Raw genomic sequence first — 23431 nt, 5'->3', positions numbered from 1 at the left:
GTGTGTGTGTGTGTGAGAGAGAGAGAGAGAGAGAGAGAGAGAGAGAGAGAGAGAGAGAGAGAGAGAGCTGACCATACATCTGCTGTGTATTTGGGTATGTATTTGTGTGTATACTCAAGGGAAGGGGTGTGTGTCTGTGTGTATGTGCTGAGAGAGGGGCTTATGGGAAAGAGGTGGGCAGGTATCAGAGAAGGTGGGTTTATAAGAGCCGAATGGGTGGCAGGCATATATAGGTAGGTGTGTATGCACCTGTGTGGTGGGAAGGGGTGTGAGTGAGTGTGAGTGTGTGTGTGTGTGTGAATCTGTGCTCTTGTGAGTAACCTGTACTGATGGGTAGATATGGATATGCGTCTTTGCTAATGTGTATTTTGAGTGTGTATTGGGGGTACCTCTTGTCTCTGCAGGCAGATTTTCCTGGCAGAAAGCCCAACAGGGAAGGCTGTCTGCAGGATTTGAATGGCCCTGCCTAGATTCGAGGGTAGTGTCTTGAGTATGTGAGACCCTTGTAGGGATTGTGCATTGTGTGCGCGCGCGCGCGCGCGCGCGCGCGCGTGTGTGTGTGTGTGTGTGTGTGTGTGTGTGTGTGATATGTCTTAGGTGACGCTTATTTGGGGAGATGGACTTTTCTGGGAGCTGGTGTATGTTGTGGGGGATGGGGAGGTGGAAGAGCCCAGTAGTCTTAAAGGAATTTTGGGGTTCAGGAGTCAAGGACATAATAGTGGCCTTCCTCGCTGTCACAGGCTGGGCTTTAGTGCCCTTTGAGGCCATACGCTTGGCTTCTCTGACCCAGTTACTCTCTTTGAGGCCACGGCTCTCTTGGAAAGCCATCTTGAAGGTGGCTACTTCAGAGCCCTCCAACTCTGCCCTGCCTCTAGGATCCTGAGGGGTGTGTGCTAGAGGCTAGCCCAAGCATACACCAGTGCATGAGGCCTGGTAGGGAGCGGTAGGAAGGGTGGAGAAAGTGACATGGGGTGCTTCTCTGGGAGTTTCTGCAATTGTGTCTGAGTAGTTTATCCTGCAGCTTTTTTTTTTTTTTTTTTTTTTTTTTATTATTAGAAGCACACTCTGGAGTGTGTGTGTGTGTGTGTGTGTGTGTGCGCGCGCGCGCGCGTGTGTGAATATGTGTGAATGTGTGTATGTGTGCATGCATGTATGTGTCTGAGAGTGTGTGTATATGCACATGTGTGTGAATATGTGTGTGTGTGTGCGCACTCATTCAAGTGTGTGCATATGCGTGTGTTTCTGTGTAAATGTATGTCCATTTGTGTGTGTTGGAGTTGAGCTTTCAGGAGGGCAGATGTCCACGTGGTGGGAAAAGGGTCTGTATTCATCATCATGAGAGTGGGTGGAAGTCAGACTGGGGACTAGACATCTCTTCCTCCCTGAGAGGTAGCAGTTATCTCCTTTCCCTTTGCTCTTCTTCCTTTCTTTTTGGGGTGAAGGGAAGACAGGGGTGGTCATTTCTTCTGGGACCCAAGCCTTCTTTCCCAGCTGCATGTTCTCAACTCTTCTTCTTGCTGCCAGAAGTTAGTTAGGCAGAGACACTGGTTTTTTAAGACGGGGGCTGGAGTTGCACATGCCCATTAGGGTCCTGGTTAATTGCCACTGGAATGTTGGTCTCTAATGGGCATGTGCAGTTGGAATGTTCCATCTTTAGCCCTCAGAGATCCCTACCCTTCATAAGGCCTGGGGAGAAGAGGGGAGAGGGTTAGAAAACACTGGAGCAGGAAGAGGCAGCTATGAAAAGTCTGTCCCCGCCCAGTGTCCCATCTCTTCAAGCCAGACACCTATCCGATGTTTTTTTCCCAGGACTTGCAAGGCGCCCCTGTCCCAGGCAAGTGGCCTGGCTTTCTGCATACCTTGTTCGCCCAGTGTATGCTCCCTACCAGTAGGAGTTGTCCTCCAAGGAGGAGGAATTGTGGTCAGACAATGGGAAGTGCCATTTCAAAGAGTGCTTCCCGACTGGGAGCCAATGGCCACCCTGGCCCCTCCTTCGCTATTGTCTTGATCCTGTTTTGTACTTTCTCTGATTCCCCCCTGCGGGGCTGCCTTCTCCCGTGTCTGCTCCCTCCCTCACCTTCCTGGAGGTCTTGGAGGAGGAAGATCCTTCTTTTCCCTGGTCCTTCATTCCCTCTGAGGCTCAGGGACTCCACTCTTCTCCTTTGCTGGTTCCTAAACTCTGAGGCCCAAAGGTAGAAGCAACCAGTTTCATTCAGTGCAAAGAGCTCTGTGACCTGGTGCATGTAATTAAGCTTCATGCCTTAGCCTCCTGGGAGGTTTACGACACCATCCTCCAAGCCTGCACTGACCCCATCCACAAGGAATCCCAGGTCCCCACTCTGCACTGAGACCTCTCTCCTTTGATGACAGTTTGCTCTGAACTTCTAGCTTCGCCACATCCCAATTCTGTGACCCGAGATAAAACAGCTAAGTTTTGGAAGCCTCACCTGTTACATGTGGTTGGCGATAGGTCCCGCCTCGTAGGTTTATGACAACGGCCAAGTGAAATAACCTGGGAAGAGTGTGTTCCTCAGTGTCTGGCACAGGGGAATGACCGAGTAAGTCCTGGCTGCTGTAGCTTGGATGGTGATCCACGGCTGGAGGAGGTGAGGGAGTGAGGTTATGTGTTGTGTTTTCTCTCCTCTGGCAGACCACATTCAGCTCAGTCCACTCTCTGCCAGGTGCTGTGTGAAACCTGGGGGATGGAGTGGAGAAGAGACACGGTTCACAGGGGAAACACGCTTGGACATGTCGATCCCCGGAACCCCCCGCCCCTTAGTGCCGTATGGAGGTGGATTCTGGAGGCCTTTGCAGCATAAAGTTTGGTTCTGTCTGAGGTGCACAATTGGGCAAGGTTCCTGAAGGAGATGTGTTGGCCACTGTTAAAAGTTAACATGAAATGAACTCCTTTCAAGAGAATTTCAGTGTGTGCACTGAATTCAGTACGATTCAACCATCTCTATCCAGCTGTGGAATAACCATCTCTATCCAGCTGTGGGATGTGCTCACTCGCTCTGAAAGAACTGCAGACATACATACAGTTGTTTCCAGTGCCCTCTTGTTTAGTCCTTGACCACCCCCAACCTACTTTCTGTCTCTGTGGAGTTACCTGTTCTGGCTTTTTTATCTAAATTTCATCATTTTATGTCTGACTGCCTCTTAGAATGTTTGCAAGGCTCACTCATATGCATTTATGTATGTATGTATGTATGTATGTATGTATGTACAGCACAGTATATGTAATGCTTTTTATGGCTTAGTAATATTCTACTACACGGGATATTCCTTAGCTGATCCCATTTATTTATTTACTTATTTATTTGTTCATTTATTTATTTTGAGACAAAAGTCTTGTTTTGTTTTGTTTTTTTTTAATCTTTGGCTGACCTGGAACTCGCTGTGTAGACTAGATTGGCCTGGAACTTGTAGAGACCTGTCTTCCTTTCTGGCTCCTGAGTGCAGGTATTAAAGTCCTGTTCCACGATGCCTGGCCGTTCTTAACCATTTTTAAAGGCTAGGAAGACAGGGAGAGAACTGAGGGGCTTGTTGGTCGAGGCTGAGCCCTGAGCAAGGATGTCTGTGGGGTGTTTGGTACTGCTGGATCTTGAAGTGCAAAGTGGAGATTTGGCCTCAGTTTCCCTAGCTATAAAACAAAATTAATGATCCCTTTTCCTTTCCCGTCCTGGCCTGTGGTGGTTGTCGGTGGAGGAGGAGGCATCAGGGAGAAGAGAGGCTGGGACAGTATTGTCAGACTTTTTTTTTTTTTTTTTCCTCCTCTTTCCTGGCAGCTCCCACCTGTGTGCTTCTGCTCTTCTCCCTGTGGGATTCATCTTCCAGTTTTGCCTCTGATCAACTTCCTCTCTCTCTGAGTTGACCGGAAACCCCTCGCCCGCTGCCCGGTGGGTACAGACAGACTCTCTACCCCGTTTGGCCTTTGACAGCCCTTTGTTACCTTCTCTGTTGAGATCTGGCGAGACCTGCAGTGCGCCAGGCAGGATCTTTGCATCTCTTCTCCCCACCCCCTACCCCTCCTCAGTACAGAGTGGGAGGCAGAGGCTTTCCATGGTGGGGCCTTTTGGAAATGAGCTGTTGCTGTGCCAGTCTTATGCCCCTGGCAAGGTTGGTAATTACAGACAAGACAGCTGGGAATGGGTTTGGGAAAAGCAAACTTGGAATCAGCAGTACTGGGGCTATCCTGGTAATCAGGGTGGGGCCCTGTGAGGGGAGAGTGGTGATGTCTGGGGGCTGGGGTGGGGCTGGAGGCTTGGGGCTTCCTTCCCTGCCCATCGATGCATAGCTAGGATGAGGGCCTGGAAAAGAGTGGGCAGCCATTGGATCCTAGGCCCAACCTCTCTGAGGAAGAGGGAGGAGAAGAGCGAGAATCTGGGGGACCAAAGAACTCCTGAGACATGGGATGGATCCGCACGCGATTAGTTCCTGGCCCACGCTCCTGTTGGGGAGGAGCCGTCTCTGCATCCAAAGATGATTCTTCCTTATGAGTGTTATCTACTGTTTATAATGAGGCAATAAGGAAAAGAAGCAGAAGGCTTGGCTACGCAGTACCTAAAAACTGGGAACCAACCTTTTACTATCAGTTATAAAAAAATAATTTATATTTTTTATGTACATTGGTGTTTTGCCTGCATGTATGTCTGTGTGAGGGTGTTAGATTCCCTGGGACAAGAGTTACAAACGGTTATGAGCTGCCTTGTGGGTACTGGGTATTGAACTTGGGTCCTCTGTAAGAGCAGCCAGTGCTCTTAACTGCGGAGCCATCTCTCCAGCCTGAACATCAATTTCTATTAATCTATTTACCTACTTACTTTTTCTTTTCCTTCCTTCCTTCCTTCCTTCCTTCCTTCCTTCCTTCCTTCCTTCCTTCCCTCCTTCCCTCCTTCCCTCCTTCCTTTCTTTTTACGGCAGGGTCTCACTGTGTAGCCCCGACTGGCCCGAAACTTCCTCTGTAGACCAGATTGGCCTCAAACTCAGAGATCTGCTTGTCTCTGCCTCTCAAGTGCTGGGATCACAAAGGCATGTGGCCAACACACCTGGCCTTATTGAGCGCTTTGTGTTTTAGCTTCTGTGACTTACTGGGTACATTATTATATAGAAAACTATTGTCCCCGTTTTACAGACAGGAACATAAGCTTGGAGAAAGCAGGAAAGTCTTCAGAGATGATGTAGCTCCTAACTGCTGTTCTTGGTCTCTGGGATTTCTTTGCTCTCTGGGCTTCTGTTTCTCAAAGTCTCTTTGTGTTCCCGTGATGCCATCCCTGTTCTGATTGCTCAGTGTTGGCTTCGGTCTTGAACGTGACTAATCCCTCTTCCGCCTCGAAAAGCTAACACAAGTCCACATAGCCTGATGAGTAGAGACCTCTAAGGATGAGACCCTGTGGGGTCTTAGGGAGGAGTCCAGTCTTTTCCCCGGAGGGACACCTCACTGTCTAAGCCACTGCAGGTTCCTGTTGGAGCTGAAGCTCTTACTACCTGTGTGGAATAGTAGCCTGATGCTGCAAAGAGACTTACGCTTCACCTCCATAGCTCAAGGAGTCTTTATAGAGAGGGACATGGCTGTCACTGTCCTGTGGTTTTTCTCACCATCAGAACTGTAGGACTTCAAGTTCTGCTCTCAGCAGTGCCTGGCTCCCCCAGCCTGGACAGAAGGCAAGAGGGGGGTTTGTAAATGGGGGAATCTGTTTTTTTTTTTTTTTTTTAGGGTGAGGGAGGAGGTCGGACAGAAACAGGTGCCGAGCCTGAGGTCTGAGGTGGTAACTCAAAAACCAGCCAAGTGTGAACAGAAACACATATATCTCGTCACCTGCTCTACCCCAGGAATGGAAGTGGCACATAGAAAGATGGGGGAGTTGCTAATCTTCAGAAAGAGTGAGAAGCTCGCTCGGGCGAGGGAGGCGGGTGTTGTCAGGAGGGTGGAGGCTGGCTGCAACTCTTTTGGCCTTCTCAGTGTTCCTCGATATGAGTGGCCCTGGGCTGAGGTAGGTGGAGGAGGCTTTATGGAGAAACCCAAGCCTGGTGGCATCCCCCCGCCCTCCCACATTGGGTCTCACACCTTGAGGCTCACTCTACTGCTTCCCCATACAATCCGGCCGTCACCCACAGCACCCCATATGTCTTTCTTCCACACACTCCTTCCCCACTCTCAGCTCTCCTGGTCCACATTGCCAGCCTGAGGTTGTCTGACTTCCTAAATAACTCTTCCTGCCTTGAGGCAGGGGCTGGGTGAGCAGGCTTCGAGGTCTTTTGGGGCCAGGGGCAGTTGAGGCCTGCATAGGACTGAAAGGCAGGGTGGCATTTTGTTTGACTCTGTGTGTAGGAAGTGGGCCTGTGGGTCAGCAGAGCTCACCTACTTCCTATTGCCCTTCTCCCAGTTTCCGGCTTAGTCTTTCCACACCTCACCTGGTATGTGGGGAGGGGCCTCTTCTGCCACAGCCTGGGAGGCAGCAGCTCAAACCCCTGTGGGTGGAGGAAATTAAATAGAGCATCCTGGCATTTTAGTCCTGGTTGCCTCTGTGTCCTCTATAGCCTCAGCCTGGGAAAGATGCCAAAGGGAATATTCATCCCTCAACATCCTGCCCAAGATTGACCAGGGATGGGTCTCGGGCAGTCTAGGGGATGGGATGCTATGGGGGTGTGCTTGTGTTTGTGTGTAAGCATGTGTGTGAGTGCTGGGTTGGGGCAGGGACTCTGAGAGTTGCATGGGGGGTAGGGGTGCCAGAGAGAGCAGAACAGGTCTCTACAGAACCTGCCTGGCCAGGGTGGGTGGAGCTGGGTGGGGCAGGCAGGAACCATTCCAGGTTTCAGAAGGGGAACTAGAGTGTGTGTGCATGTGTGCGTGTGCATGTGTGTGTGTGTGTGTGTGTGTCTGTGTGTGTCTGTGTGTGTGTGTGTGTGTGTGCATGTGTGTGAGTGTTCCAGAGTCTGGATTTGGACGGTACCCTCCTCACTGCCTGCTTTACAGTGAGGGAAATTACAGAAGTTGGGAAGGGGTGGGGCTCTGCTCTTCAGTTTTAGTCTCAGGTGCCCTGGTAGGAGCCTATCTGTGGGCTCTTCCCTGCTGCTCTGCCCCTCCCCTGTTAGGAGAAGGATCCTGCCCCCACCCTGGGGCTGTGAGGATGGTGAGCTCATGTCTGGCCCTCCTAGGAGAGTGCTTGGTTAGCAGTATGGGGGTGGGGCACCTGGTACCAGCTCCTGGGCATCCTGTAGCCTTCCAACTGGTCACCCTGAGATCCATCTGCCTTCTTTGGCCTCTTGGGTCTCAGGAGAGTCACTTTTTTTTTTTTTTTTTTTTTCCTGAGGGTTTAAGAGTGTATCTAGGAGCCCATTTTAAGGCTTAGGGTGGTTGTGGTCCTTGCCCATTCTGTACCTTGATTCTCTCTCTGATAAGAAGGATCTAGTATGAGCTTCTTGGGATGGGTGGCTTGTCTGAGTCCCAAGGCTGGATGGGGACGAATGGAGCGTTAAAGTTCTGTGGAGCGGTGACTGGTTGGGTCCAGACACTGTCTACTCTGGAGTGGATTCTTAGGCCTGACCTCTGACCCCGTGTCACTTGTGGGAAGGCACTGGGCGGGAGCCATCATAGTCTTCTCCTCTCCTCAGCTTCTTTTAGTGTTGTCTGTGGAAAGAACCAGAGCCAGAGGGAGGCTTGCGGAAGAATTGGCTGGCCCTGTAGGAGATCCCCTCAAACCCAAGTGTTAGCAACAATTTTCCACCAGTAAGAGGCTAGAATGGGCTGTTGTAGAAGTAGTGACTGCTGGCCAGCCGTTTACTGCCCTTCTCTGGGCCTGACTTTATTATCTGTAAAACTTGGTTGGTTTTATGGCCGAGTCACCGTTCAGCTAATGCTTGCTGGGTCAGTCCACTGTCCCCCAGTGAGGAAGAGAGAGGGCAGAAGCAGAAAGCTCCAAGTTAGGTGCCTGTACTTTTACTCAAATCAAAAGCCTTGAGTCTCTATTATTGCCTGGCAGGGCCACTTGGTTGGACTCATCTTTGAAACTCCGGGAAATAGTATGGTGTAGGCAAACCTTTGAACCTTTGTTCTACTTTTGATGATCAGCCTTATGACTAGGTGCTCTGCTCCTGGGCCGACTGCTAAGTTAAGTTGCTCCCACCCCTACCCCAAAGTTGGCACTCACTGCTTGGAAGTAGAACTTAGGAGTTACTTACCTACCCATGGGTCGCGGTGAAGAAGGGCGGCCAAGCCAGGTTCATTAAGACCCCCTGATTCTTGGGTAGGAATCAGAGAGGGTTGTAGCAGGCAAGGGCCCACAGATGAATGAATGCCTCTTCCCGAGAGCTCCAGAGGAGTAACTGTGGAGAGGCAGGACCACCCTTCTTGATCCCCGGCTGAGAAGAGGAAATGGGGCCCACCAGAGACAGACTCTGATCAAAGCAGAATTTTAGCTTCTTTCCCATTTTCCCAGCCTCATCTTTTCCTGGCCAAAGTCGTCTCACATGAAACGCAGGTAGTTCCACCTCACGGGCCTGCTTCCAGCCCTGCCACACGTCCGTGGAGATGAGGAAGGGTTAGGCCCTTTTGAGGTGTGTGCATGTGATCCATTCCTCCCTCCCTCTCTCCTCTGGCTGAGTCACCCTGGCGTCTGCTTCTTCCTAGATGGATCCTCATTGTGTTCTCCTCAGGCCCCCAGCCCAGGTCTGAGGACCTGAGCTGCACTGCAGGCCTCGAGCAGTGGCAAAAAGGACACAGTGACCACAGGCGCGCGCACACACACACACACACACACACACACACACACACACACACACACCACTTGACTCTCCACTCAGCTGAGGAAGAGTCAGTTGGCCCTGGTCTGTTTACCCTGCGCCCCTACCTACCCACATACCCTGTACCCCAGGGCCCTGCTCTCTCTGCCTCTTGCCAGGTTTTCAGTTTATATTTTTCTCGAGGCCTCCAATTGTTTCCATGAAGAAACCCGATCCCAAGCTCAGACAAAAGCTGGGGCTGCCAGAGGAGAAACCCCATTCTCTCCCCCTCCGTCCCATTCCCCCACCTCTATAACCTTTCTCGATTTGGATGCTGGGTATGGGTTCCAGGACCTGGCTGCCATCACCTAGGCAACAGGGGGCTTTGGTTGCTATGGTGATCAATGTGGGAGAAGCTGGGCAGCCGGGACAAAAGCCCCCACATTCCCCTCAGCCTCCTCCCAATTCCCTTGGGATGTTACTGAGACACATTCCATTAATTTTATTTCTGAAAGGCTTTTGGAGGGGAGAAGGGTCTCCTTTTTGTGTCGGGCTCACTCTGCTCCCCCCTCTCCTCTTTGGCCTCCTTTTAACCCCAGATAATCCATGACTGGTTTGAGCAGGGGACTCAGTGCTTGTGTCTGTGTCTTGAGGGGTGGGGTGCGAGTTGAGAAACAGTGAGGCATATTGGCTTTTTACAGCCTCTGCCCCTCAGCTGGGAGCAGCTCAGCCCTGTGCCAAGTCCAGACTTCTCTCCTGTCTTCTCACTGCTCTGACATTTCTACTTGTTGATCTCATCCACTGGTCCCCTCCTCCACTTTGTTTCTTGGGAACACTGCCCGCCCGAGAGACCCTCCAAACCTGATTCTTGAGACTGATTAAATAAGGGGAACTTCTGCCCATCTCTTGGCCTACCTTTCACCCCTTCCCAGTGCTGGGATTAGCTCCCTTGGGTACCCAGAGGGACAGCAGGCAAAGGCTTCAGAAGTTGTGGTCCTTTGGGACCCTCTGTTTGGTGACTGAGGGAGGGAGGAACTTGTCTTACTGCATTTTGGGACAGCCCTCTGGTTGGGGAGGAAAGTAGGGGGCTCCAGACCACGTAGCTCAGAGCAAAGAGTTGAGCGATGACTGGCACCCTGTGTGGCTTGAAATTTATCTTCAGGGGAAACAGTAGCTTTCACCTCACATCTGGGTGTGTTTGAAGTAGTGGGCTGGGGTGTGTGTGCTCCAGAATTCTTTATTTAGTCCCACGATTTATTTATACCGCCGCCTTCCCTAGTTTCAGAGGAAGTGGTTGGGGACTGGAGTTTGAGAGCTTATTAATTGCTTAACTATTAGTAGCTACACAGTCTATGAAAGTGCTTCTTTCATCCCTGTGTTCCTTGCAGTTACCCCACGAAGGAGGCATCTTCACCTCTTGTTTTACCAAAAGGCCCACCAGCCCATAAGCGCAGGAGGGTTAGTAGCTTGCCCACAGTCACCCAACTCAGTAATGGAGAGCCAGGTTTTTTTTTTTCCGAGACAGGGTTTCTCTGTGTAGCCCTAGCTGTCCTGGAACTCACTCTGTAGACCAGGCTGGCCTCGAACTCAGAAATCCGCCTGCCTCCGCCTCCCGTGTGCTGGGATTAAAGTCGTGCGCCACCATGCCCGGCTGGAGAGCCAGGTTTTAAGCCTGAATCTTTGTGTAAATTCCAGGCTCTTTTTGCCATTGGCTCTGAGATGAAGGTATTTGGGGTGAGGATGAGATAGGAGGGGGTTCTAGTGTCTGTCTGGATCGAATCCGGAGCTCTGCTTTGTCCTTTGGCTTCATCATCCCCTCTGTAATCCGTTGGTCTCAGAGCCTCCTGGCAAAGCTCAGTCTTTAAGGGTAGAGCTAGAAGGACCAGGTGGGAACCACATCAAAAGTGTCACAGCTGCACCGTCTAAACCGTACGGAGGAGTGAACCAGTAGAGTGAGTTCCCGGGGGAAGGGAAGGGGAGCCCAACATGTAATTTGCAGACAGAGGGGGTGAGCATGGGATAGGCCCTGTTGTGGCCCTGTTTTAGAGAGGTTCAGGTTTGTTGAAGTATATCTGTCCCCGGAGTATTTGTCTTATCATGTGTTGCTTTGATGTGGGGGAATATTGAAATCACTGGCTCACGCATTGTCTCCACATAACTCTGTCAGGAAGAGAGATGAGTAGATTTCACATTGATTCTTATCTTCCCCACAATGGCATTCAGATAGGCAGACTTATTCATTTACTCAGTGGGTATCAGTTACTGTATCCACAGGAGGGGAGATGGATGCAAATATGTATCCCCTCTCCTTCTGCTCAGCCTCCAAGTCCAGGCAAAGTCATTGGAGAAAAGGTATCTCCACAAAGCAAGTCTGTGTCTTGCTTTAACATCCCTTAACATCCGGAACTACTCAGCAGCTTATGGGTTGTGTTTATTCCTTCCTCACCTCCACTTGTCTTATTGGCTGTCTTGAGGCTTCACTCTGCCGGCCTCTTGGCCTCCTTCTCAGTCTCTTTGCTTGCTCGTCGTGTCCTCCTGGACACGAGCAGTTTGGAGATCTTGCATCCCGTCTCTGGAGCTCAGTACAGCATCTCTGCTTGTTGACCATACCTTCTGCTTGGACTCCAGCTCCTTGGACACCCAGCTGCCCATTCCTCACAGAGCTGCCGTGAGCCTTGTGAGTGAGGGACAGCATACCCTCAGCCCTCTCCCACAAGCTTGCTCCTCCCCACACGTGCTCCTGCATAAACTCTCCCAAGCTTGCTTCTAATTCTCTGCCTTACCAGAGCTCAGTGTCTTCTCCCATGCTCAGGGTAGGGTTTTTTTTTTTTTTAAATTTATTTTTATTATTTAAATTACATCTTACTTATTTTGTGTGCTTGACTGGGTGTTGTTTGATGTGCCCATTCCCCTCCCCTCCCCCCCATCATCAGGTCTAGTTGCTTCTGCAACTCCATTTCTTATGTCTTGATTGGGTCTAGCGGCTGAGTCCTCCTGCTGTGGGACCTTCTCACTCATCACTCCGTTTCTGCTTCTTCTTTCCAGTCCAAGTCAGCACAGCTAAATAGGCTTCCCGATAACCTGCAAATAAAACCAGAAGTCTTTGTGTGGCTCCTACAGCTTCTGGCAGCCTCTCCTCCTGAGCTGTGTGGTGTATTATTTCTTAACTGCATGGACCATTTCTTGACTTGGCCTTCCATGGCATGGTGTCATTCCCTCCCTTTCTTGGGCTTTTTCTTCCTTTCTTGGGCATGGTCAGATGTCCTTTTCCCAAGTTTCTAGACATCCAGTTTACAGTATCTCCACAGGGTTAGGGATGGAGCTTGCCCAGTGGTAGAGCGCTTGCTCAGTACACAGGGTTCAATCCCTGATAGATTTGTCTGTTGCTGGGTAATCTCGTGTTCTTGGCCTACCCCCTGCACTGACTGAAGTGGCTGCTTGTATTTATTGCCTTAGCTGTTAGTGTACGTCTCCCCCCCCCCCCCCAGACCATATACCCAGTTACACCACAATATCCAGGTCATAGCAAAGTATATGGTTCAGTGTAGGTATGGTTCAGTGTAGGTGACTTAGAGAGCTTTGCTTGGTCAGGGAGTGGAGCCAGGAGGTGCTCAGGCATGGGAACGACTTAAGTTAGTGTGACCAGCATCAGTGGAGAAGATGACCTTGGTTGCTAGAGTAGCTGGGGTGTCTGTGAGAATTGGGGCTGAGCTCTGAAGGATGATCGACAGGTGGCTGTTGAAAAACCATTCAGTGTAGATGGAGGATGCTGCCCGTGGGCCCTAAGTAGAAATAGGCTTCTGTCTTGCTTGTCCAGGGGTGTTAGGCTTTTGGAAGATGCTTCTTTTTGTTTTTTACTCTACCATGGTGCCATGGTAGAGGGGGGGGGAGGGGGAGGGGAGAGAGAGAGAGAGAGAGAGATTGATTTTGTGCTGGAAAGCTTGTACATACACACTTGTGTCTCTGAGTCTCTGTTTTCCTGACTGAGAACAAGAAAGCAGTGCTTTAATTCTTGCCCATTGGGCACCCCAGTTGGATGATTCTGGGTGTCCTTCTTGTCCTCGGAGCTCGTGCTAGCATCTTTCCCAGCCTGGAATACTATGGGTGGGGAGGGTCTTTCCAGCTGACAAAGCCGGAGGAGCTGAGACTATTGGGCAGAACAGGACCCAGGAATGAGGTATTCTCATGGAGTGGAGCGCCTGGGCTTACCTGAGATTCTGGTGGCATTCAGAGATGCTTTTTCCTTTGTGTCCTGACCTATGGAAAGCCTGAGCTACTTACCTTCTAAGCAGCTGCTTTATCTTCTCAGGGAGCTGTCGCTTGAATTTCTCTGAGATAAGCCCACTCGTCCAGCAAAATAGAGTCCCTCAGGGTGACGGTTGACTTCCTAAAGGTGCCTCTTGGCCTGAAGAAGCCTGTGCTGAAGGAGGTGGCTGTGGGGCCCCCCAAGAGGCCCCAGCCCGCGGCCCTGGAGCGCTACAAGGCACGGCGTTCGGACGCCATGGACACCGAGTCCCAGTACTCGGGCTATTCCTACAAGTCGGGCCACTCCCGCAGCTCCCGGAAGCACAGGTGGGTCCTGCTCAGAGCGGATCAGGCTGGTAGAGAGAGGTGGTGTATGCTAAGGTGGTGGGGTAAGGGGCTGCCAAAGGAACCTGGAATCCCCTCTTGACCTTTGTCTCTGTTTCTCTGGCTTCCTGCCGCAGGGACCGCCGGGACCGACACCGCTCTAAGAGCCGGGATGGGAGTCGTGGAGATAAATCAGTGACGATCCAGGCTCCGGGAGAACCCTTGCTGGACAATGAGTCCACGAGGGGGGATGAGCGGGTGAGCATTGGGGCTAAAGTGGTTTAGATCAGGCATTTTGTTATCCTCTGGGGTAGGTGGAGTCTCGTAGGCAAGCGCAGGGCTGATGGAGATCTAGGACACATCCAAGATCAAGAACGGTATCTTTTTTGTTTATTTTTTTATTTTTTCGAGACCGGATCGACTTATGTTCCTTGTTTTTGTTGTGAGACAGTGTAGCCCTAGCAAGCATTGAACTCACAGAGATCTGCCTGCCCCTGCTTTCTGAGTGCTGGATTTAAAGGTGTGCGCCACTATGCCTGGCCCCTGGACTGATTTTATAAACAGAATCCTCCGGTCCCTGAGTGCCAAATGAAGGGATTACTATGCCTGTCCTTTGTTTCCTGTTCCAAGGTGGGATCTTGTAGGGAATTCAGGGAATTTAGATGTTAGTGGAAACTCTTTTGGAGGTACTAGTTTCTACCTGATCTCCAGGGGCAGAGGTGGTTTAGCTGAGTGAGGAGAAATTTCCCTGCTGTTGAAGCTCCTGTCAGCCAGTCAGGTTGGCGCAGGCTGGAGTAGGGTGGTGGTGGGTAGGCCACAGGTTTCCCTCCTCAGATGTTCGCCCTCTACTGTTAGCTTGTGGAACTGCATCATCTAGGTCCTAGGGAAAAGGGGGTTGGGAGGAGTCAGTGGAGCTGGGGCACCAAGAAGAGAGACTGGGCAGTTAGACTGGGCACCTTAGAAAAGAGCAGTTGTTTCTGTCCTGACTTCTGGTCCATTGCACTTCCTGGATAGAGAGGACAGTAGGCAAGCCACAGTCCTGGAATTTAGGAGGGACAGGATTTGCGGTGATTGCCCAAGTCTATTCTTATTCTTTCTTCTTGGGAGTATCTTAGGCAGTGGAGACTCTTAGCTTCTTGTTCCTGGGGGGCGGGGGCTGGGCAGGGGCCTGTCTGACATTGGGAACTCTTTTCTTTCTGTAATATCAGGCCTCATGGAATTTTGAAGTGACGTTGAGGTATGATTAAACTCACCTCCTGTTGGGGCTCCCTGCCTTGATCTTTGAGAGGGTAGGCAGTGTATCTGGGGGTCACTGGGTGAGGGTAGGGTGGCTCCAGTCCCACAGCTGACAGTGGGCGGCTCTTCTGCCCTCTATATTCAAATCAGATTCTTCTCTCATCCTTGGGAGAGGAGACTCCTCAGCTCCCTAGCCACTGGCCCATCAGGTGGCCTCCTGAGCTGCACTGCGTAGCTCAGTCCTGTAGCTTGTATCCCCTGGGGTTTAGGGTAGGATTCCATATGTCCAGGCTGGATGTGAACTGTGGGTACTGAAAGCCCTGGTGGTCTTGGGACTTCTCTGTAGGATGCTCTCTAGCCACTGCAGAGAAGCAGCTTTGAGGAGACCACACTCTGAAGGGCACCTGAGAGCCCATCTGTCTATGCTGAGATAACAGATCTTGTACCATGGGTATTTGGGTGGTCACCCCACAGAACTAACTTTATAGAGACCCACGGTGACCCTGAGTCTGCAGAGAGTTTCCCATCTTCTATTTAGGTTGTTCACTGATCTTCCTTTCCCCTCTTCTCCCTTAATGAGAAACTGTAGTAACTCCTCATGGTTGGAGGATAATTTTCTTTTTTTTTTTTTTAAAGACAAGGTCTCATGTAGTTTAAGCTAGCCTTGAACTTACTAATGTAACTGAGGATGGCTTTGAACATCTGACCTTTCTTCCTCCACCTCCCAAGTGCTAGGATTACAGGCATATACCACTGCCCCTGGATTTTCCCTTTTTTCTTTTTGAGACTGTCTTGATCTGTGGCCCAGGCTGATTTTAATCAGCCTCCTGTGTTCTGGGATCACAGACATGCATCACCTCACTTGGCTGGAATAGAGGTCTGTCCCTGGCATTACCACATGGCCTGCCCAAGTGGCTTTGACTTCCCCTTCCTAGCCACTGTGTTCTCTGCTCCTGCACGTGGAGACCCCCACTTCTCTCTTTCCCCAGGGTGCCTTGGTTCATGAATATCTAACTCTGGCTTCTGCTGAAACCATGGACTTGTGCACAAGCTGGAAGAAACTTAGGAGAGCCTATCTAGAATGTGAATGTTGGAACAGTTCATGGGCATCTTGTTTTAAGTGCAGATTGTGGCTTAGTAAATAGGGGATGGGCCTGCGGGTCTGCCTTTCTTCCACGCGCCAGGCGATTTCCATACTGCTGGTCCATAGAGTGCATTCTGACTAGCGGCCCCTAGAGATCGTTTAGCTCCGAGAGTTCCCAATGTTGGCTGAGCATTATAATCATCTTGGGAGCTTTTTTTTTTTTTTTTAAGTTGACAAGCAGATCTCACTTTGCATAATTGGTATGTTTTCCAAGCTCCCTTGGTGATTCTCCTGTGTGCAGCTGGGGTTAGGAACCACTAATTCAGATGAGCTTCTTGTATGTCACCCGCTGCTGGAGGTCAGCTCGGGTCCTATCACTCTCTGGAAGCTGCCTGTTTTGCCTAGCAAGCCTGCCCTTGGGTCAGTGTGGCTGCCCGAGAAGTTCCCTTGGCAGTTGTCCTGTGCTCCGCTTCGAGGGTCATCGATGCGCATGTGTTATCTTCCCCCCTGACCTCAGTGCAGCTCCCCAGGGACTTGGGTTTTAGATGGCAGTTTCTGCAGCGACAAGACGGGCACACTGTGAAGAAGCATCAGTGACTTCTGATGATTGTATATGTGTTGATTTCTCTCTCCTGTCCGCTTTTCCTTGTGCACCTCTGTCTGCTCTGCCTGCCTTTCCCGCTCCACCCACCTTCCCGACTGTAGGATGACAACTGGGGAGAAACAACAACGGTGGTCACAGGCACTTCTGAGCACAGTATCTCTCATGATGACCTCACGCGCATCGCCAAGGACATGGAGGACAGTGTCCCGTTGGATTGTTCCCGCCACCTGGGCGTGGCGGCAGGGGCCATTCTGGCACTGCTCTCATTCCTCACCCCGCTGGCTTTCCTGCTGCTGCCCCCACTGCTGTGGCGGGAGGAGCTAGAGCCGTGTGGGACCGCCTGTGAGGGCCTCTTCATCTCCGTGGCCTTCAAGCTGCTCATCCTGCTGTTGGGCAGCTGGGCTCTGTTCTTCCGCCGGCCCAAGGCCTCACTGCCCCGAGTCTTCGTGTTACGAGCTCTGCTCATGGTGCTTGTCTTCCTACTGGTTATCTCCTATTGGCTCTTCTACGGCGTGCGCATCTTGGATGCCCGGGAGCGCAGCTACCAGGGCGTGGTTCAGTTTGCCGTTTCGCTAGTGGATGCTTTACTCTTCGTGCACTATCTGGCCGTAGTTCTGCTGGAGCTGCGTCAGCTCCAGCCCCAGTTCACACTCAAGGTCGTGCGATCCACAGATGGGGCCAGCCGCTTCTACAATGTCGGCCATCTCAGGTATGGGTGCACGGCAGTAAAGTGGGACTTGCGAAGGACAAAGATGAGACCCAGATGAGATCAGAAAAGGTTTAGGGGAAGGAGGGAGGAGACGGGAGGGGGTGGGGGACGGGGCGGGGCGAGGGTGGGATGGCGAGGACAGTACGTGATGAACTAGCCGGGCTGGGCGGAAGGGGGTTTTCATACAGTAAGAGTTCAGTGGCATTTTCAGCCTAATGACAAAGTCGTGGGCAAGATGTCAGTGGGAGTTGTGAACTGGCAGTGATGTGCAATTCAAAATCAGGACCCTTAGAGGAGGATGGGCCAAGAGGAAGAGAGGTAAGGGGTATTAAACCGAAGGTTTCTAGCCTTTTCTTGGAGGCATGATTTATTATTATTATTATTATTATTATTATTATTACTGTGAGTAGTCAGTACATGTTACTGAGATGAGCCGGCCAGAGATGGACCGCCAGAGGGAGAGATAGAAAATTAACACCCACCAGGCTTGTGGGCAGAGGTCGGCAGCACCTCCTAGGTCCCATCAGAAACCTTGGGAGAATGTCGGAGGGGGTTGAGGAGCCCCGTGGCTGGGGCTTATTTCCCCCCCTAGCATCAGCAAGGCAGGAAATGAGTAGCAGACCCAGCCTTGGGAAGGTGGTAGGGGCCTGGTAAGTATAGACCTCAGGCTTGAGCCAGGCTTCCCGGAAGCAGCTTGTCCCTGTCGTGTGTCCTCTCCAGCCCTGCCGACCTGCCCTGATGTGTCCCTTCCCCTGCGCCCCTTGTCTGTCCCTTCTCCCTCTCCCTCCTGCCGTCTCCCCAACAGCATCCAGCGAGTGGCAGTGTGGATCCTGGAGAAGTATTACCATGACTTCCCTGTCTACAACCCCGCCCTCCTCAACCTGCCCAAGTCCGTCCTGGCCAAGAAAGTGTCTGGCTTCAAGGTGTATTCTCTCGGAGAGGGTGAGCGGCCCTGCTCCTCCACCCCTCCCGGCCTCTTCCTAAGCAGGACCCCAAGCCACCTCCCGTGCCTTTTCCTTTCTCTGGCCTGTGTCCCAGCCCCTCTGTTCTGTCATTTCCCCTTGACTTCAGGTAGCTGGTCGTAGCTGCTATCCTTTTTATGCTATGGTGTATCCCCTGGTTTAGCTCCTGTGTCTGCTCATAGCCCTGGTCTCTACACTCTTTGGCCCCAGCTTCAAAAAAAAAATAAATGAATAAATAAAAATAATATATATATATATATATATATATATATATATATATATATATATATATACATATATATGCAGGACTCCTCCCCTTTCAATGCCTTTCTGGTCGCAGTTTCTCCCAGAGGTGACCAGAAGGGCCGGGACGGGGAGGCATTGCTGGGTGGTGGGGACACATCCTCTGGCTGTGTCAGGCCACGTTTCCCCGAGTGCAGAGGCTACACGTTTTCTGACTGTCTCCTCTCTCCTGATCTCGTACAGAAAACAGCACCAATAACTCCACGGGCCAGTCAAGGGCCGTGATCGCGGCTGCGGCCCGGAGGCGCGACAATAGCCACAATGAGTACTACTACGAGGAAGCTGAGCATGAGCGCAGAGTGCGCAAGCGCAGGGCCAGGTGGGTGCTGGCTGTGTGAGTCCGGGGCGGGGCGGGCACCTGAGGGAGGGGAAAAGCCAACTGAGTGGTACCCATGGGATGAACTGGTCCGAGGAAGTCCAGGAGACCCCTGTGCCTGCTTGGAACACAATAGTGATGATAAAGGATTTGTATATTCATTTCCCAGTGCTTCCGTGACTGATCACCACAGGTTCTCAGCAGCTGTAAAACTACACATTTATTACAGCTCTGTTCCGTGGGTCAGGTTTAGGCTTGCTGGACCACCTGCTTGGACCTTGAAGGCTGAACTCCGTGCACCTCTTATGCGAGCCTGGAACCTGGGCTCCCTCTCATGTGAGCCTGGGCTTCTCTCCCAGACTCCCGGGCTTTTGATGGAATCTCTTGCATGTCATTCTCCCCCATGGTAGTTGGCTTTTTCTAACAGGAGCCAGTTCTGACTTTTGCCACTTACAGAGAAGCCTGGTTTTTAGGCCCAACAGGATAATAATTATTTGTGTGTGCATGTGTGTTGAGGCCAGAGGACAGTCTCAGATGTTGTCCCTCAGGTGTCCTCCATTTTGCTTTTTGAGACGGTATCTTCATTGCTTTGGAGCTTACCAAGTAGGCCAGACTAAGCTGGCTGGCCTCCACATCCCGGGGATATGCCTGCCTCTGCTTCCCCAGGTCTGGGATTACAAGGTCAGGCCATTACACTTGGATTTCTTTGCTTTGTTGTTGTTTTGTTGTTTTTGTTTGTTTGTTTGTTTTTGAGACAGGGTCTTACTATTTAGCCCTGGCTGGCCTAGAACTTACTATGTAGACCAGCCTGGTCTCAAACTGCTGCGTATATCCTTCCTCCCTAGTCAGGGGTCAGCGCTGCCTGCGCTATTGTGGCTGAATAGAAATGCCATTTCCAGGGCCAGGAGCCCGGCCAAGCCTGATGACCTCAGTCCAGTCCCCAGAATCCACGTGTTGGAAAGAGAGAAAGGACTCCTTTAAGCCCCACAGAAGGCGTGTGCATGTCCCCACCCATGTAAATAACACGCGACTACTGTTACTACCACCACCACCTCTTGCTGGTGCCCTTACCCTTTAGTTGTATGTATTAATTTTTTACATCGTGTGGTCTGGAGTCTTTTCCTAGGTCTGATGGGATTCTTGGCCTTTTCTGCAGCTCAGTTCCTGAGTGTCATTCTGGATTTGATGCTAGGCTCGTTCACTTTGAGTCCCTAGCCTGGTCCCACTGAGTACGACTGTCTCTTGCTGCTTGGCTCTGCACGGACTTCTGTTACTTCGGGCAGAGAACAGGGGCCTGACTTGACTCTGGCTGCAGCAGTCAGAGCCAGTGGGTAAAGGGTAGAATGAGCAGTGAGCACTTGGTCCAGAGACTACCTGTCGCCCCCAGGCTCGTGGTGGCTGTGGAGGAGGCCTTCACGCACATTAAGCGGCTGCAGGAAGAGGAGCAGAAGAACCCCAGGGAGGTGATGGACCCCCGGGAAGCAGCCCAAGCCATCTTTGCATCCATGGCTCGTGCCATGCAGAAGTACCTTCGCACCACCAAACAGCAGCCTTACCACACCATGGAGAGCATCCTTCAGCACCTGGAGTTCTGCATCACCCACGACATGACGCCCAAGGTGGGCCTGCTGCTTCCAGACCTTCCTCTCTGTCCAGCTTCTCCTCTCTTTTGTTCATGGCTGTTTCTCCTTCCTGGTTTTTTTTTTTTTTTTTTTTTCCTCTTTTTTTTTTTTTAATTTTTTTTTTTTTTTTTGCCTCATTTTTTTTTTTTAAGATTTATTTATTTGTTTTATGTATATGAGTTCACTGTAGCTGTTCAGGAGTTTGTGAACCTTCATGTGGTTGTTGGGAATTAGATTTTGTAGGACCTCGCTTGCTCGCTCCGGTCCCTGCTTGGTCCGGATCAAAGAATTACCAATAAGTACACTGCAGCTGTCTTCTGATGCATCAGAAGAGGGCGTCAGATCTCATTACAGATGGTTGTGAGCCACTATGTGGTTGCTGGGATTTGAGCTCAGGACCTTTGGAAGAGCAGTCAGTGCTCTCAATCGCTGAGCCATCTCGCCAGCCCCGTCTTTACCTCTTCTTGAGAATCTCCTTTCCTGTCCCCATTCTATCTGTCTTGTCTGTGTGGAGTAGAAGAGGCAAGGGGAGACTTTGGAACTATTTGGGGGATTTCAGAGCCCTGTTTCTCATTTTTATAAGGCCCTAGAATCTCTACCTTCCATTACACCTTTACCTTCTTGACCCCTTCATCCCCAAAGGAAGCGTTTGCCTCTGCTTACATTTAGTTATTGGCTTACCTAGTTGCCAGCTTCCTAGAATGGCTCTCTCGGAGCCTTCCTTGTTGAGCGAGTGATAAAGAATCTGGGAATGTAGCTCAGTGGTAGACCAGGCCTGAATTCTTGATTTCATTTACCAGTAAAACACTGTGGGTGCACATGGATGGACACACACACACACACACCACACACAGTGTTGCACTTGAATCTTTGTTGGCCCACTTCCCTCCTAGTGTAGACCTATATGGTTCTAGTCATATCAACTATATGAAACGGAAGGAAGAAGGAAGAATGAGGTTCAAGTAGCCCTGGGCACAACCTGGTGCAAGGAACAGGGTGAAGGATGGGGGTGAATTCCAGTCCTGACTGGAGCTGTATCACTTCTGTGCGTGTCATCATCCCCATCAATACATTAAGTGTCTCTCTGGCTCTCTTCTGTGCTCACATTTGAAGATACCAGTTCATGGGTATAGAATGAGCTTAGAAACATCCTAGCTATCTTCAAAAGCTGTGTCTCAGAGGATGAAGGGTGGGTGGGTGGACGAGACGCCCAAACAGTATCTTCTCCCCTCCTCAGGCCTTCCTGGAGCGATATTTGGCCGCTGGACCCACCATCCAGTACCACAAGGAACGTTGGCTGGCCAAACAGTGGACCTTGGTGAGTGAGGAGCCGGTGACCAACGGGCTTAAGGATGGCATCGTGTTTCTCTTAAAGCGCCAGGACTTCAGCTTGGTCGTGAGCACCAAGAAGGTGCCCTTCTTCAAACTCTCGGAGGAATTTGTGGATCCCAAGTCACATAAGTTCGTCATGCGGCTGCAATCAGAGACCTCTGTGTGACTTTGCAGCAGCCGGGAGGAGGGATGTGGGGGTCCTGCAGAGTGGAAGGGGCTTGGTTCTCTGGCCCTGACACATTTCTGCCAGTCCTACTTCCTCTTGCTCTTGTTTGGTTTTGTTTTTTTGTTTTTTGTTTTGTTTTGTTTTTTTTTTTTACTTGAATTAACTTATCCTGTACCCAGTCTCCTCCCCTCTTCCTTAGTTTTTCCCGTCTGGAAATCTGGAGAGAACATCTTGCTTTAACAATACCTGGGAACCACACTGCCCTCCAGTTTTGTATCACTCCAGGCCCTGCAGGAAACAGTGCCTCATAACTCTCCCAGTCTCCCCGTTCTTCCCCCGAAACGTTCCCTGGATGGAAGTCCCTTCCAAAAGCGTTCAGGGCCTCTCTGATCCTACTGCTGCTTCCTGAGCTCCAACCTAGAAATGTATATTCTTAGAGCCGCGCTCTCTCTAGTGGCCCCTGACAGAGTTTCTCTTGGGGGCACAGCTCTGACCCCAGAGGACCATGGTGCCAAACTCCTGTGGGACAACAGCTACCCTATCCTCTGTCCCTACACTTAGCCCTGAGTCCCTGGGCAAGGATACACCTGTGACGTACTCCCAGAATTAGGGTTCTCTCTGCAATCTTGCTCACCAGTGTTACAGCTGTGCTTCCTGGTACACACACACACACACACACACACACACACACACACACACAATAGCACCTCACAGACACACACACACACAGACACATAGCACCTCACAGACACGCACGCACGCACACACACACAGACACATAGCACCTCACAGACACACACCACACACACACACACACACACACACACACATACACACACACACCAAGGGGAAGTGTGGTCTTCTACCCAGGAGTCTTTACTGCTGATTCTGTCGTGTATGGTCATGTGATCATAGGCAAACAGAGGTGGAACCTCTCTGACCACTTTACCAGGGCTGTGGGTAAGGTATAATGTGTCTCTTAGACGACTCCCGAGAGGAAGGTCAGGACAGACCTCTGAGGTTGGAGAGACCCTTGTCACTGACCCTGTCCCTCTGAACTCACCCCTATCCTAAGCTGTTCTTCCCCACCCTTACCCATGAAGGACACATACTGACTTCTTAAGGACTCCATGGCATGCAGACCCTGACCAACCCTGGGGTCGAAGACATTTTCTGTTTTGCGCCAGCTACCACAGTCCTGCTGAATTCCAGCTCCAGAGCCTGTGGCCTCATCTCTTTACGGGGAGGGGCCAGCAGCTCCTTCTCATCCCCTGCCTTAAATCCAGTTCTTTGCCTCAGGGGTCTCTTTATCATGGCCTTCCAGGGTCCTATCCTCTTTTCTCCCCGCCTCGCTTTCTGGGCTCTATATCAGGGTGAGGGACCAGGATTACTGCCTTTTGTGGGTATCAGCTCCTCACCCCATTCTAACTAACAGCCTTTGCAGCAAATCTGAATCTCAGTAGTTTAAAGCTCACTTTGAGCAGGATTCACTAACCCTCTAATGGATATTTTTCAGAGTAAACTTGAGCCTTTAAATTAGACACCTTTAAATTATTTTTTAACCACAAGAACTAGAAATAGGGATGACCCACATCCTTCTTTCTGGGACCCATGCGGATGACTGTCCCCATGGCTTCGATGGAGAAATGTCCCTGTGCCACTTCTCTAAACAACTCTCAAAGCCCTGCACAGGCCCTTCACATCCCTGGTTATTTTGCTGGTATTTGCTGTGCAAAGCACATCCTGAGATGGGGTACCTTTGATCTCACCGTGAGGCTGCAGGATCCAAAGCGGAAGCCTACCTACC

General features: G+C 51.0%; 1 protein-coding gene across 1 annotated transcript in view; it reads left to right on the top strand.

Annotated features, from left to right (window-relative positions):
- Positions 1-21877, top strand: part of Vangl2 (VANGL planar cell polarity protein 2) — a 23819-nt gene extending 1942 nt beyond the window's left edge. The window contains exons 2-8 of the mRNA XM_029539166.1: positions 13031-13293; positions 13428-13548; positions 16316-16923; positions 17729-17865; positions 18372-18507; positions 19892-20123; positions 21364-21877. Of these exons, the coding sequence (XP_029395026.1) occupies positions 13223-13293; positions 13428-13548; positions 16316-16923; positions 17729-17865; positions 18372-18507; positions 19892-20123; positions 21364-21624 (1566 nt within the window). The 5' untranslated portion in view covers positions 13031-13222 and the 3' untranslated portion in view covers positions 21625-21877. The remainder of the gene's footprint in view (positions 1-13030; positions 13294-13427; positions 13549-16315; positions 16924-17728; positions 17866-18371; positions 18508-19891; positions 20124-21363) is intronic.
- Positions 21878-23431: the final 1554 nt, after the last annotated feature.

The sequence above is a fragment of the Mus pahari genome, chromosome 5, assembly GCF_900095145.1.
Source record: "Mus pahari chromosome 5, PAHARI_EIJ_v1.1, whole genome shotgun sequence".
In the NCBI taxonomy this organism is placed as follows: Eukaryota; Metazoa; Chordata; class Mammalia; order Rodentia; family Muridae; genus Mus; species Mus pahari.
The sequence above is the reverse complement of the archived record's forward strand: the minus strand, read 5'-3'. Positions and strand labels throughout refer to the sequence as shown.